At 50.0% G+C, this 14,583-nt stretch overlaps 4 protein-coding genes across 4 annotated transcripts; 1 reads left to right on the top strand and 3 right to left on the bottom strand.

Moving 5' to 3' along the window:
* Positions 1-671: 671 nt before the first annotated feature.
* On the top strand, positions 672-2,552 carry N7471_004588 (purine-cytosine permease family protein; the record flags this gene model as incomplete). Its single annotated transcript, XM_057277307.1, has 6 exons — positions 672-1,133; positions 1,197-1,347; positions 1,403-1,475; positions 1,533-1,646; positions 1,704-2,409; positions 2,469-2,552. 6 exons carry the CDS (start codon positions 672-674, stop codon positions 2,550-2,552), a joined length of 1,590 nt encoding a protein of 529 aa, XP_057136917.1.
* A 310-nt stretch (positions 2,553-2,862) lies between these two features.
* Positions 2,863-6,015, bottom strand: N7471_004587 (uncharacterized protein). The gene is made up of 9 exons (XM_057277306.1): positions 4,838-6,015; positions 4,689-4,782; positions 4,591-4,600; positions 4,192-4,391; positions 3,997-4,050; positions 3,592-3,750; positions 3,352-3,452; positions 3,190-3,280; positions 2,863-3,116 (listed from the first exon to the last, which is right to left on the bottom strand). Exons 1-9 carry the CDS (start codon positions 5,636-5,638, stop codon positions 3,028-3,030), a joined length of 1,599 nt encoding a protein of 532 aa, XP_057136916.1. The 5' UTR covers positions 5,639-6,015; the 3' UTR covers positions 2,863-3,027.
* Positions 6,016-7,394: 1,379 nt separating this feature from the next.
* On the bottom strand, positions 7,395-13,853 carry N7471_004586 (uncharacterized protein; the record flags this gene model as incomplete). Its single annotated transcript, XM_057277305.1, has 1 exon — positions 7,395-13,853. One exon carries the CDS (start codon positions 13,851-13,853, stop codon positions 7,395-7,397), a length of 6,459 nt encoding a protein of 2,152 aa, XP_057136915.1.
* An 11-nt stretch (positions 13,854-13,864) lies between these two features.
* Positions 13,865-14,461, bottom strand: N7471_004585 (uncharacterized protein; the record flags this gene model as incomplete). Its single annotated transcript, XM_057277304.1, has 1 exon — positions 13,865-14,461. One exon carries the CDS (start codon positions 14,459-14,461, stop codon positions 13,865-13,867), a length of 597 nt encoding a protein of 198 aa, XP_057136914.1.
* Between the last annotated feature and the right edge of the window lie 122 nt (positions 14,462-14,583).

Raw genomic sequence — 14,583 nt, 5'->3', positions numbered from 1 at the left:
CATGTTTTTCCCCAAGGCGTTGCCTCTTTTGGTTTGACAAGCGCTGTTTTTTTTTTTGCGCTTTTGTGTCCATCAATACCATATGATTCCCACTGATTCCAGTATGAGGAAATTGCATAAGCAGAAATCAGAAATCCAATGGCCGTGTTGTAGTACATACCTCTATAGGTACATAGTATGTAGTAACTAGTATGTCCACAGGTAAGATGGAGGCGGAAAGCGGGCGATCTTATTTTTTTCCCCGCGGCAATCAAATCTTCCCCCATTTTTCCCCCCCCCACTGGAAATTGGATGCTTTTGACATCAATTGGTTACCTGCTGTTACCTGCTGTCACTTCGTTTTGAAGTTGAAAAGCCTCTGACTCCAAGGTAAACTAAGTCCTGTGTGATTGCCTGACCAAGTCCGCTGACGCTACAGTGTGTTCATAGTGACTCTTCTCGGAAGGTAACACAACCTGTGCACCACAAGGGACGGCTACCATGAAGACGAGTAGTGTGGCATTCTCTCACGATCAAGGTATCTAGGACAAGCCTCCTGCATGAAGACCGGTGTTCGACTATTGTCGTTCTGAGATTATACGGTTAAACTTGATCTGGGTAATTCCAGCGAAAGGACTCAATGCGCTTTTTCTCTCCTCAGGAAATAGGTGTGATACTAACACAATCGCAGCATGGTTTCGGAAAATGAAATCACCGCCCTAGCGGTGCACTCCAACAAAGAAGACCTGACGACAGTCGCTCCTGAAACCCCCGGCGTGGCCAACAAGGATGAGCCACTCTACCCCGAGACCACGATCAATCGCCGCAATCCCGTCGGATCACGATTGGGCTCCGTTATTAGAGCTTTTGAGAATCAGCTTATCGAGTATAACCTGGAAGCGCGTGGTATCGAACGAGTTGCTGTGGACGAGCGCATGAAGCGCACCACGTGGATGTCGTATCTGCAAGTCTTCTTGCTTTGGATCTCCATCAACCTTGCACCCAATAACATTACCCTCGGGATGTTAGGGCCTGCCGTGTATGGTCTCAGCTTCCGGGACTCGGCCCTTTGTGCTGTCTTTGGTGCCTTAGTTGGTTCCGTCGTCTCCTCTTGGATGGCCACATGGGGGCCCGTTTCCGGGATCCGGACATTGGTGAGTAGCACATATTGTATCTGTTGGACTATTATTTGATTGAGAGAGCTAATTGGTGATCAGGCTTTTGGAAGGTATTCGATGGGATGGTGGCCTAGCAAGATCATTGTTCTATTGAACCTTGTTCAGATGATTGGATATGGCTTGATCGATTGCGTCGTTGGTGGACAAATCTTGTCTGCTGTCTCCCCTGGTGGCATGTCCGTAGCTGTCGGTAAGTAATTCGGTAACTTTATACATTAAGAGTGGTACTAATCCTGATATTATAGGCATCGTGATCATCGCAGTTCTCAGCTGGGCCGTGGCCACATTCGGCATCCAAGTATTCCACTACTATGAACGGTTAGTTTGAGAGATTATTGCCCTGAGGAACATAGACACTGACGGGCCTCACATTAGATTCGCCTTTTTGCCCCAAGTAATTGTGGTCTTTATCCTTTTCGGGGTGTCATCCGTGAAATTTGACCTGTCAACCACCTCTGTCGGCGATTCCCGGACAGTAGCTGGCAATAGGTGAGTCTTCATATCAGACCTAAGAATCGAAGCCCAAGTTTGCTAACATGGTCTCAGGCTTTCCTTCTTCTCCATCTGTCTGAGCGCCGCCATCACCTACGCCCCATTAGCAGCTGACTTCTTCGTCTACTACCCCGAAAACACCTCTCGGGTGAAACTATTCAGCCTAAGCCTGGCAGGTCTCCTTGTCTCCTTCACGATGGCCCTAGTCTCTGGCGTCGGGCTGGCGTCGGGCATCTCTACACACCCAGAGTACTCCGCCGCCTACGAGCAAGGCCAAGGAGCACTAATCGTCGAAGGATTCGGCCCGCTGCACGGCTTCGGCAAATTCTGCTCTGTGATCTGCGCTCTAGGCCTGATCGCCAATACCGTTGCGCCCACTTACTCTGCTGGTATCGACTTCCAGATCCTCGGTCGTTACGCCGAGGCAGTACCGCGCGTCATCTGGAACACCATTGCCGTCATTATCTATACCGTCTGCGCGCTAGTTGGCCGCAGCAACCTCTCTGAGATCTTTACTAATTTCCTCGCTTTGATGGGCTACTGGGTTGTCATCTGGATTGCCATTGTCCTCGAGGAGCGGTTCATCTTCCGCCTCCGCACTGGGTACAACTGGGGGATCTGGCGGGATCCGTCAAAGCTGCCCATTGGCATTGCGGCTTTCACTGCCTTTGTTATTGGCTGGGTTGGTGCCGTATTGTGTATGGCGCAGGTGTGGTACATCGGACCCATTGCGAAATTGGTCGGTGAATACGGTGCTGATGTAAGTTGAATCCCACTTCCCGTCATGTGTGTCTTTGATCCTAACTAATTACTCGCTAGATGGGAATTTACGTCGGGTTCTGTTGGACTGCGCTTGTTTACCCTCCTCTCAGATTCGTCGAACTTCGTTTCATTGGTCGATAGGCATTGGCTGATATATGATGTCATGTCTAAGTATATGAGTGACCTTCTTTTTGGACGAAGCTCTGCACGACGTTTCATAGTATACTTCCTGGGATGTTGAGGCTTTGCTTATACTACCGCATTTTTCTATATACATACATGTACATTAGATCAAAAGTGATATATGGATAGACTTGAAAGTAATATCTCTTTTTTTTTTTCCATTTGATACTAGTACTCCTAACACCAGTACTAAAGAATCTTTTACTAACAAGACCACCAGTGATATCCCATCTCATAGCAACTACAAACCCATTCAGACAATAACAGGTCAAAAGTAAGAACCCCACCAACACTCTCATTTCATCTACTAGAGCACTATAGTACAAAAGAGACGGAGGAGTCACGGAGACAGAACAGAGACAGACACGCAGTATAATGTTCACACTGTATTGGGATTTCCAAGCAATAACCAAAGAAAATCGGCATTAAAGATTTACCGGTACCAGTAGTCGGGCTTGACGAAGTCGGCGAAGGTCTTGGGCTCGACGTGAGGGGGGTGGTGGTGACCGTGGTCGTGGTCGTCTGAGAGCGATAATGTTAGCACAACCAACAGGTTATCATATACTATAGGCAAAAAAGAGAGCTGGAAACATACGGGAGTGGGGGTCCTCCTCGGGTCCAATGTAGTTCAGCTTGACCACATTGCCGCACTCGAGGCAACGCTCGATTGGGCGCTCGCGGGAGACCTAAAAGGCGTAGAGTCAGTCTCTAGAGCTGGGAATATTAGCCCGGTTGGGCTTGGATGGGGCGGTCATACAGTCAGCCAGTTGACCTGGTGAGAGTCTGCGGGGAAACCGGTGCAACCGGCGTACTGCTCATCACCAGCGCCGTTGACGATGATGGGGTCTTCGAGGGAGCCTGTATAAATCCACCCATTTGGTCAGCTAATGTCTCGGTTTTCGTCCGAAAGTAACGATCATATGATTCCGCGGCGGTATTTGGTCATTCGATCAGGAATTGCGATGGGAAGTTAAGGGAGATGTCAAAGGAGTCATACCCTTGCGGGAGGCATCAAGGGGACGCATGTCGAAGATGTCAATGCCCTGCATCTTTCCGATGAGTTCCAGACGCTCAAGACCGGTGGCCTGTTCGATATCGGTGGGAATTGTACCGGGCTTGGCACCCGGAGCGAGGAGGTCGCTCTCGCCCTTGATCTCTATATAGCGACAAGAGAAATAGGTCAGTATTGCTTTTTTGTAGATATTCTTGTAGTTATCCACTTGATGTAGAATGACAAGCCTGGCCCGTGGCTCGGGAAAAGTATCCGCATGGCCGGCACCCGAGGTTCCAGAGCGTTCAATTGCACGCGGATTCTCGAGCGGGCGACTATATGAATATTTCTCGAACCGCAGAGGCCGGAAGAAAAGCAATTGACTGCTATGGGGTCGGGTAAAGCACTAACGATCGAAGGCCAGAATCTTGCCCTCCTCCTTGGGAGTCCACTTCTTCTCGTTGGCTATAAAAAGTTTCGCATTAGCTGGTTATCATAATAAACAGATCAGACCAATTGAGTGTAAAACACCCCTTGTGGTCGGGGTGCGCTGGGATTGGAGCAGTTGTGCGAAGGTCGGATCAGGCCATTTGAGGAGTTACGTACAGCGAACGATGGAGGAAGAGAAGGGGCGCTGGGCGAGGGTGAAAGCGCGGGCAGGCGAGCGCCTTGCGAGGGCGGAGGCTGTACGTTGGAGGAGCATTGTCCTGGAGGTGATGGGGTGGATGACGCGGGGCGTTTGGGGCAGGAGAGTGAGTTTGGAGGTTTGAGGTTGGGCGAGTTTGAAGCCGCTTTGGTCCGACCGCCTGTAATTGGCTGGCTGGGACATCCAATAGGACCGCGATTGATGATGAGTCAGCCTTTCTGATTGGCAGGAGCTCTGTACGACGGCCTACGAGGTCATCTCCGAGCGGCAGAATATCCTTTTTGGAACACCTAGGGCTTCTCTGTGTAGGGCACCGGGTGGCATGATACATTTTGGAAAACAACCTTAGAATAACTTACGCCACACGCACTATAAGTCACTGTATAATAAACAAGTTCCTCTAAACCAGCAAAACAGACACTCCAACATCATTCAAGCTCTTCCGCTCTCAGCTTACACGCTGCGGGTGGTATACCAGGTCCAAGCTTCCGGGAAATGTGCGCCCATTTGTTGTCCTCATAGTCCTCTAACGCCTTTTTCAGTTTCTGATCCTATCCTAGGACTTAGCACAATCCCAGTTTCTTAGTTGGGTGGGGATAAACATACCAAAGCATCATCCCAAACCACGTCTTTTTCCTTCAATTTGGTACAGTAACGGACTTGCAATGTTTGTTGTTTTCGTCCTGGAAAGAAGCACTCAATCTGCCTCCAGGAAAACTTCCATTGCTCCTTCAGAGCTATCAACATCTCATCTTCTTTGTGCCCGAATCTGGTCTTTGGTGCTTTCGGCTCAGGGTATGGTGTAGGCACGCCTGGAAGGTTCATGAAGCTACGGTCGATTTGCGGCAGGTATTGTTCAGAGCCCTGATCAGCAGAGGTCGTACCCACCAATGCTTGGGATGGTAGCCGATGGTGGTGATGTTGTTGTTGCGGAAAAGCAGACTGAAGGTAGTCCTGGTTCGATGTCTGATGGGAAGACGAAGGGCCGACATGATCAGCGTACGACAGGTCGGTCGATTCGCCTCCTGGACCCGATGGGTCACCCATGGGTAGATTCTGCAAACTAGATCGGTACCCATAATTGTGATCAGTGTCTTCATTGGCCTCAGGCTCATTGTCGGTACGTCGTCGTTTTCTGCTACCCTGGATTGGGGAGAGTCTATAACCGTGTGTGTTGTAATGCGAGCCCGGCTGGCGTGTGGCCGAGTGGTTCGTGATAAAAGTCGATGGAGACCCAAAGGGTGGCTGGGTTGTATCAGAGTGGTAGCGAATTTCAGTAGGCCTATCTTGGAGCAACTGCGCTGCACCGTAGGAAATGATATCCTCCCGGTTCGCATCTTTACCACTGTCATGAGGAGCGTAGTTAACCATGAAGCCTCGATAAGGGTTGGCTGGTGTTGCAGACATATATAAACAACACCAGGGCCTGCAGCCCCAGCAAGTGACTTGAGTGGCTGTTGGGAGATGAACGATTTCAGGGCGTGTTTATTTCCCACCTGTCTCTCTCGAGTTGGAAGGCAAACGAAAAAAAGGGGCCTCTGCTGTTGCATAGGAGGACGATGCGAAGAGAAACTTGCCTGTGTATGTAATCGCAACAAAAAAGAGAAATGCCTCAATGTGTTGACGTGCAGAAAAGGATATATACGGTTACTTTGGGTCAAATTGTAGGCAGGTCTTGCAGAAGAATCGGTCATACATAATGTATATAGTACGGTAAATAACAAAGATTTTTTCCTAGATTATGAGCGAACGAAAAATGAAGAGATGGACATATCTATAACAATATCTGGAGAACTCCTGAGAGAAATCCAACCGTGTGCCGGTGACCAAGTTGGATCGTGCGTTGCCGGGCTGATTCCATCAGTCTCCAGTGGACCGGACTGCAAGAGGATTCTGAATCATCATAGTCAAGTTTTTCGCGATAGGCAGGTTGTATCCCATCTTTCCGGCCTCCATGGGATAGGTATTTTTGTTCCTTTGCTTTCGCACAGACTCCCAACGTCAAGGGGAGGGGTTCCAAAATACCTTCGAAGCGGTAGAACACAACCCCCCCCCCCCCCCCCCCCCCCCCCAAAAGTATTGTTGGCAACGCGGCTATTAATAGAGGTAAACACCAAACGCAAAATTTGGGACCAGGGTGAGTCTAGGGCCAAGAACCAAGAGCCATGACAAAAGAAAAAGACACGGCAGACAAGTGAAGCCTGTCAGATTTCGCTCGGGGACATGGCAAATCAAGCTCATTCGTCGGACCGATCTTCCATGCAAGTGCGTCCTGGAAAAGAGGCGGACATATTGTATCGGCTGATTGATACAATATAGGCTAGTCAAGTAAGCGATGAGCTATTCTATTGCACCGGGTTTCTTCGGAGCCAAGGCCTGCGGGAGTCAATCACAGATGTCCAATAGAACAGAACAAGAGAACAGGGGGATGAAACAGAGACCTTAAAACGAGATTGGCGTTTGGACTTGATAGAGTTCTATAAAGTAGGAACAAAGACATTCTAAAAGATCGAAAGAGATTATTGGAGGAGATGAGGGTTAAGTTGGATCACATTGACTTTTCAGCCACACTCTCACACACTTTCATACAATCTCACAGCCCTTTATTTTCTATTGGGATTTGGTAGATCAGGAGATGTGATTCGGAAGGACTGCCGACGTGTGCTAGCTGCATGCGGGCCGTCATCTGTCAATAGAAAGGTCTGATGCATCAAAGCGGAGAGCTTAGGCAGACCTCGATTTCAATACAGATATATATATTTTTTTCTTTTCCATTTCTAGCCTTCGGGCCTTCGGCTGATATGTCTATAGTTCTATTGGGCTCCTGCTCAGGCCTTCACATACATCGCGGCAATCTTCATAGGGAAGGTGGCGATGCAAACTAGTGCATTCCGAAGCCAACCGCATCCTCGTATACTTACAGGGGACTTATTAAAGAATAAAATGAAAAGTGGAAGTGAACAGGAAATGTATTCGCAAAAGGAAACTCGTACTGTACAAAAAAAATCCACACTGGCCTTTTTCCTAGGTTCTCGCTGCAATACATGAATTATGGTTGTCGTGATACAAGAACCCAAACGAGATGAAAAAAAAAACAAGATAGAAAAAATGGGAACGCTTGGAAAAAGAAAAAGAGATTTTGCGCCTGATCAGCTGCACATGTTTACGCAAAGTTGTCAGACCGGTCAACCCAGATGTCTTCGAGCTCGGCGAAGTTTTGGAAGTGCAGGGGACGGTGTTGGTCATCGTAGAACTTAAGCGGGGTGTCGATCTTGACGTAGATAGGTCTCTTCTCCACGCTACCAAAGGAGCTGCCCATAAAGCTATAGTTCCAGACATTATCCTCAGGCACAAGGAAATAGCCGCGGATCTTGTCACTGAGTAGCAGCTGACATTTCTCACCCATGTTGGTGGAGAAGCCTTGGGGCTGATCCGAGGTTGTGTCCTTGTTCTCTGCGCCCCACTTGTAGCCCGCCGGAGTGAGACCCCAGGCGGCAAGCGAAACGGATCCAGGAGTGAAAGAAACGGTCATGGTCACAGTCCTCTTATCCCACGAAGGATGGGCGTTCATGAGGCGTGCGTGATGTGTGACATCTGCCGCAGACATGTACGGCGGCTCATTGCCAGAGACCGTATGGATGATACCGAGTGGCTCCAAATTTTGGAGATAATCGTGCTGCGGCAATTGGTGTGGCAGCTGGACGTCCCGGGTGTTACCCACTTGTGGAATCATGACAATGGTGCGGACCTCTTTGACCTGGTCATTGTCTGGGGGAGAGCTACCGTATATGTAACCCGTGACCTGCACTCGGAGATCGGCGATGGTGATGAATCGCTTGAGGACGTTCTTGGGCATGATGTAGGTGTAGCCCTCGTCCCGAATGTCGTCAGAGGAGACATAGATGTTGTTGGACCTCGTCCGGAGGTTGGAGGTCGCAATCGCACGAGTACGCCACTCTGTCTTAGATGCAAATGATTGCTGTTCGTACTGAGACGTAGTAGTGACGATGATGTCCTCACCACGAGCGTTCTGAGTCTTGGTCGTCACAGCAGTGAGCTGCTTCTGCTCTTCTTGCTGCTTCTCGATCTCCGCCGCCTGTTGTCGCTGCAGAGAAGGCGCACTAATCTCCATACCCAGGATGATATCACGAACTTCACTACTGGTCAAGCTCTGCACGTTGACGTTGTTCTTCTTGCCATAGTCATTCAAGATCAGATCACGCAATTGCACTTCGACCTTGATCCAGTCCTCATCAGACAGGGATGGCCAGATGTGGTGTTCTTGAGTGATAACGGTCTTATCGGGCCGAAGGATGATCTTGGCTTTGTCGATATTGACGTGAAGAGCCCGGAGAATGAGGATGAGTCGAGAAAAGGCAGTGTACGGGGAGATAGACTTGAGCCACTCATCATACAAGTTGAAAAGTACCATCTGAGGCTCGGTTGCACGGAGAATCATATCGGCCAGTTTCTCGACCTTCATGGCGGCCTGGAAGGGCAGCTGGAGCTCAGAGGCACGAATGGAGATGTTAGGGAAATCGAGCAGGTGGACCTCGAGAGGGTCAAGAAGACCCTTACGGGTGACAATGAGCTGCTTCGGTTGCTCTTCCACGGGGAGAGACCGAATGAGGGCTGCAACTTCTTCGGCTGTCTTCCACTTGGCCAACTGACCCAGACGCTTTTGGCCTGCCCAGACACTGGTATGGATGATCTTCAGGAACAATTGTCCAGTCCGAGGGTTGAAGATGAAGATTGCTCCGTTAATGGGCTTTGTTGTCAAGTTACCCTCAAAGGTCTTGTGGATCGTAACGCGGTAGACGTTAGTGTCATCGATAAAGAGCTGAATCTGCGGGCTGAAGAGCTCAGAGTAGTTCTGAGAATTGAGGAACTCTTGGCTGCTCTCCGAGGCATACAGCTGGAGACCCTTGCGGATACGCTCACGTAAGACATACAAAGCTGGGTTAGCCTTCATGATCTTAGCCATAGCCTGCTGAACCAGAGTCTTGAGGCCTGGGAAGTACTGTCCGTAAGCCGAGAAGAGGTTGTATGCAAGATCAACGCCAATCATCAACCCAGTGGCGGAAGGATAGATACTCATGCTGTCCGTGGTGTAATCGAGGTACTTAGCACGAACGTACCGCTCAATGTCGTGAGAATCGTAGTCGCCGTATCTAAGCTGCACGTCGATCCAGAACTTGTTTGTCGTGGTTGGCTCGTAGACGTCCTTGGTATCGAATACAAGCGAAGGTCGGGTGACATTCCATTTGTTCGTCGCGAAGAGCAGAATATCCGCACAAGAGCTGTTCATCTTGTAGGATTTACGTGGGTGAATAGTCTCCTTTTGAACGGCCTCGATACCAAGCTGTTCCAACTCCTGATCCAGGACTTGACACAAATCCATAACCACCGATTCGTGAATCTTCTGCCACAGATGGGCACGGAAAATCTGGATCAACGAAATTTTCAGGGTGGGAATCTTGCCGTGCAAGAAGATACCAGTCAAATCAAGTTGCACCTGGAAACCAACGTAGACGTTGGCGCGGTTGATGGTCGGCGACCACCAGAGAGTGAATCGACGGTTGGGAATCTGGTTCAAACCGGACCGTTGAGCGTTGGTGAGCTTCTTGAACTTCATACTTTCTTCGAAACCACTCGCTTTTTCCCAGAACAAACCTTCCCAGGATGGGAAAGCTGTTGCCTTGAACAAGGTGTGCTCGAGAATTGTTTCGACACCACCCAATGCTTGGATAACATCAGTGCGGTAGGCATTGAGGTTCCAGAGTTTACCGTCGTGTCGCTGGCTAGTCCACCAGAACGGATTGCTCTTCATCAGCTGGTATTGCTTGAACTCAGCACGGAGTCGGAATCCCTTGTCGAAGCTGAGGGTGCTTCGATCCTTCTGGAAGAGCGTGTTAATACGGGGAAGACCACGATCCCAGCTGTCCTCTAGATCCTCCAATGTCAGGCGGCGGTTCTGCTGCTGGGCTTCCATACGCTTTTGCGAGTATTCCATCCAAACACGCTGGGAGTCAATAAATTCGGCTTCCCAGGGAATGATGTATCGGAAGATATTCGGAATCAATGTCTCCTCGTCATGAGACATACCCGCTCGGAAGTGGGTAATACCAGTGTCAGTCTGCTTGGACCAGCGCTTATCACTGGTGGGGATGAGGATATGAGATCCTGAGATCATACCAAGACCTCCAAGCTCCTTGGGGGTGTAGAAGACTGCCGGAGGGAAACGAGATGGCATCTTAGAGTTCAGACCAATCTTGACCCGAGTCTGGATCTTCGTTTCACATTTCACGATGGTATCAAGAAGGTTGACAGTCGACACAGCAGCCTCACGGTAGTAAGTGAAAAGAGCAATTAGAGCAGTGTTCCACTTGTTGGCAATCTTGGTGAATGTGGTCGAACCAGAGGACATAAGGATTTGTCGGATACGGTTATTGAACTTTTGAACATCCTCTTCAGTGACCTGGAGGAAGGCATGTGCCGTACGTTCCTTGGTGGAGTTGTCAACCAGGGACCAGACACTGTCTTTGACCGAGAACTCCTCGTTCATATTCCGCATCTTGGGGAGAATGCGGACTTCGAATCCATTCATCGAGAACAGCAAGTTGGGGTTGTCTTTACTATACACGCTTGCGAATGTATCATCCCAGTCAATGGTGGTGATGGATCTTGGCAGGCGGTTCTTCATGTCCCAGAAAACAGCACGACCAAGGTTGACATCATGGCGCATCAAACGCATACGACAATCGCGAGGCCAGCACTTCTTATTCTTGTAGCCAATGACGTTCTCGAAGTTAGGGTCAGGATTCTCGGTCAAGAACCGCTGAATCAAGTCACGGGAGTCATCGGCCTGGAATCGGAAGAAGACCCAGATCTTGTCGACGTAACGGGTGTACAGACGGATGGGGTGCCTTGTCTCAGTGGCACGATCTCTGAATTGCAAGAAATCGTTGGGACTTCCGGGAGGGCCGGCCATTTCACTGGCTCTCTGCAAACCAAGGAGCAACAAATCGATCATCAAGCCGTAGTACTGGAACACGAAGCCCGAGAATTGGAGACCGCGAATCAGTCCATAGCTGTTGGTGTGGTTCATGTCCTTGTAGCTGAGCTGGACATTGTTCTTCGAGGTGATGTAGTCAGCAAGGTTGTGGTCCATGATCAAACGGAGCAGGCGGTTCAGCAGAGTGATATCAATCTTCTCATAGACCTTGGATAGCTCAGTCTCGATCATCACGTTCGTCTCGCCTTCGGCAGTCTCCCAGACATTGGACAGGTTGTTGATGCCCTGTGTCCACTTGTATGTGAGTAGAGGAGGAACCTCAGAGTCGGAGGGCTTGATCCAAGCAGGGAAGAGATGGCGCTGCTCCGCCTGGTACCAAAGGTACTGATCCAAATAAGCGTCGGTGATCTTTTCGATAGGCTCAATATCGTAGACAGGATTGATGTTGTTGTAGTTATCATTCATGTCAATCTTGACCTCCTTGAACGCTCTCTGTGTCAGGAGGAATCGCTTGATTCTCGCCAAGGTTGTGCCGGGGGAATCATAGGCCTGTTCAATAAGAGCCAATTCCTCTCGTTGAGTTTGATTCAATCTTCCCTTCACGGAGTACGACTCGCGCAGCCGCTCGAGTGCAAGGATCAGAATTTTGGTGTCGTGCTTGTAGGAAACACTGGGGAAGGGAATTGGGGAGAACTTGCGAGACTCCAACCAATGAACCATGGTGGTGTAAATTGCAACCGCCTCTTCAGACGAAACGTAAGGGCCGTCCTTCAAATAGTTGTGCTGACGCTCTTGCTCGGATTTGAGCCAGAGACGCGTGAGTCGACCAAGGTTCTTCTTTGCGACAGTCTTGTCAACTGTGGCACCACGGCGAATTCTCTCTCGGTTATAATGAGCGACTGAGATCCACCAGTCGGCCTTGCTTTTGACGTAACGAAGAATGATGTTCTCAATTGGTGCGGGCAGGCCGGGAACCTTCCATGGAATGTTACTCTTCCAACATCTCCAGGCCTCTGATAGATGTTGCAAAACCACGTTGACCTTGTTTTGCTTGATACCCTCGGGCATCATGTCCATAAGATCGGCCATGACCGAGGCACGCAATTCAAGATCGAAATGAGATTCAACACGCTGCTTGGTGACCGTTTTGGCAACACCCTTGCTGTGACGACCCTCGAACTGACGAGAAAGCAAATTTCCGAGCCAGCGCTCAAGCAGGGGAATAATACCACGCATGAAGAAAAGCCAAACTCGCCAAGCGGGCGCCCAGAAACCGCATCCAGGGCCCTTACCAACCGGGCCGGAGTTAAATCGGTAGTAAATCAAATGCTTAAGATCCTTGCAGGAACGGATCTGGTGCATAAGCTTGTACTTGTACCGATACATACCGGTAAGCTGGCCCACGTGGTTAAAGGCATAAAGAATACCATCTGCGAGTTGGAAGGCATCGATGTTACCCAAACGGTATTGGACTTGAGCATCGACGATGAGCTTAGTCAACCGGAGAATTTCACGCATCAAGTGGAAAGCATTTCCGAAGCGAGACTTCTTGCGCTCCTTGGTGGTCAATGTCTTAACAGGCTTCAGGTTGAAGTTGTAATCAAGATGGAGATAAGTCAGATTCTTGCGGTGAATCAGCAGGTTCAGCATGTTGAAACCCTGGCGACAAACTTGCAAACCGGCCTCAACCCAGTCGATCGTTGTTTGCTGGAAGAACTTCGTTGTTTTGAGAGTCTTCATGAGATTCTGCTTGCTGTGGGCCTTGGGTGTGCCCTTGTGCAATTCGTTGAGAACGTAGGTCTTGAGCATCTTCTGGTACGAGACTCGGACTTTGACAGGCTGACCCTGTGGACAGTGTTCCAAGTACCATTGCTTGACCAATGGCACATCCTGTGCACGAACCATCTTGCCAGATCTCTTATCGAATGGGTGAGGGGCCCACCATAGGGCGATGGCGGACGCGGTGTCGGATGTGTAAAGTTCTTCGTCGTCAAAGAAGGGCTCGACCTCACCCGGAAGCTCAAATTCGTCGTCTTCATTATTGCCAGGCCCGAAGATTTCATCTTCATGGCTGACGGTGATATTTTTAGGCGCGACGGAGCGGGAGGAGATCGGGTTGATGACGGGATCGAAATAGAAGGCCGGCAGGTTAGGATCCTCGGTGCGGACGTAGACCACCTGGGGATGGGAGTACCAAGCGACCTTGACGCTTCGAGGCAGGGTATTGTAGAGGAAAGGGAAGGTGACCCGGTACTCAGTTCGAATCGGGGCACGGAAGATGATGCGGTCAATGGCGTTGAACTCGCTGAAATCTTCGTCATTGGGATCGATATCTTTGTACAAAGGCTCGAAACGGGGTCCACCAGGAATGGCGACGTTAAGGGCCTTGGCTGTGAAGAAGCTGTTCAAGTCGAACATGTGGTAGTAGTTCTGGTCAACGACATCACTTAGAATTTGGTGACTGAGCCGATGGAGAGTTGCCATTTGGGGAAGAGACAAATTCCATTTTTTGTAGCTCGGACCGTTCACGTGGGGGGTATCGAGAAGGGGGCGGTGGTCGTAGAGCCACTCATAAACTGCCGCATCTTCGGCATCATCCAGTTCCATCTGAATGGGCTCTAACGGTTCAACATCTTCAATGTTTTCGGACCACGAAAGAGGTGGTTCCTCGTCGTCAAATGGGGGAAACGCATCCGCTTGAAGTGTCTTCGGTCACTTTTCTCCCGACGCATGCACATCCACATCGTTGCCCATTGGGCGTGGAAGACAGGCTCGATGACACGCGGTGTCTCATTGACTAGAGTCAGGCAGCCATTGACGTGATAAAGCACCTTAACCTCTCTTGCTGACTCCCAAGGCATGGGCATGTTTTCCAATAGCTTGAGAACGGCATGTGGCATGAATTTGAGCGCACCGAGGTAGCTCCGCTTCTCGTTGGTAAATTTCTTCTGCGAAACATCGCCAATATCTCGCACAATCTTTCGCAGATGCTCTGGTGGCATATCAGCCTTTTGTGTTTCGACAAATCCTGCTTTGCGCTTCTCGCCGAACCGATTGCGTTGCGTGCGCAGCCATTCATTTTTCTTCTGCGCAAATTTTGCGACATTCGGGTCGGCCGGCGGCTGGTAGCCCGGGGGCGGCGGCGCCATTGGCATAGAAGGAGGAGCTGCACCCCATCCCGGGGGAGGAGGAGGGGGAGGAGGCAATGATGCCATGATGGTGATTGATGGATGGAACCCTCCCTCGTAGAGGTTGTGTTGGTTCCAAGTCGCGTCAAGCCAGGTTGGAGGTCATGTGTAGCAAGACTTCCAGCTAGTAAAAAGGAAATACAACTGAA

This window comes from Penicillium samsonianum (assembly GCF_028829775.1).
Source record: "Penicillium samsonianum strain IBT 33392 chromosome Unknown utg000003l_segment0_segment0, whole genome shotgun sequence".
NCBI lineage: Eukaryota > Fungi > Ascomycota > Eurotiomycetes > Eurotiales > Aspergillaceae > Penicillium > Penicillium samsonianum.
This window is presented reverse-complemented; position numbering and strand designations above follow the sequence as displayed.

Bases quoted from the DNA above. Each gene is read 5' to 3' on its own strand.
- N7471_004587 (XM_057277306.1), bottom strand. From the start codon at position 5,638: ATGTCTGCAACACCAGCCAACCCTTATCGAGGCTTCATGGTTAACTAC. The intron at 4,783-4,837 runs GTATGTTTATCC...GTCCTAGGATAG, and splicing joins TGGTTTGGGATGATGCTTTG to GATCAGAAACTGAAAAAGGC. The intron at 4,051-4,191 runs GTACGTAACTCC...AACTTTTTATAG, and splicing joins CTCTTCCTCCATCGTTCGCT to CCAACGAGAAGAAGTGGACT.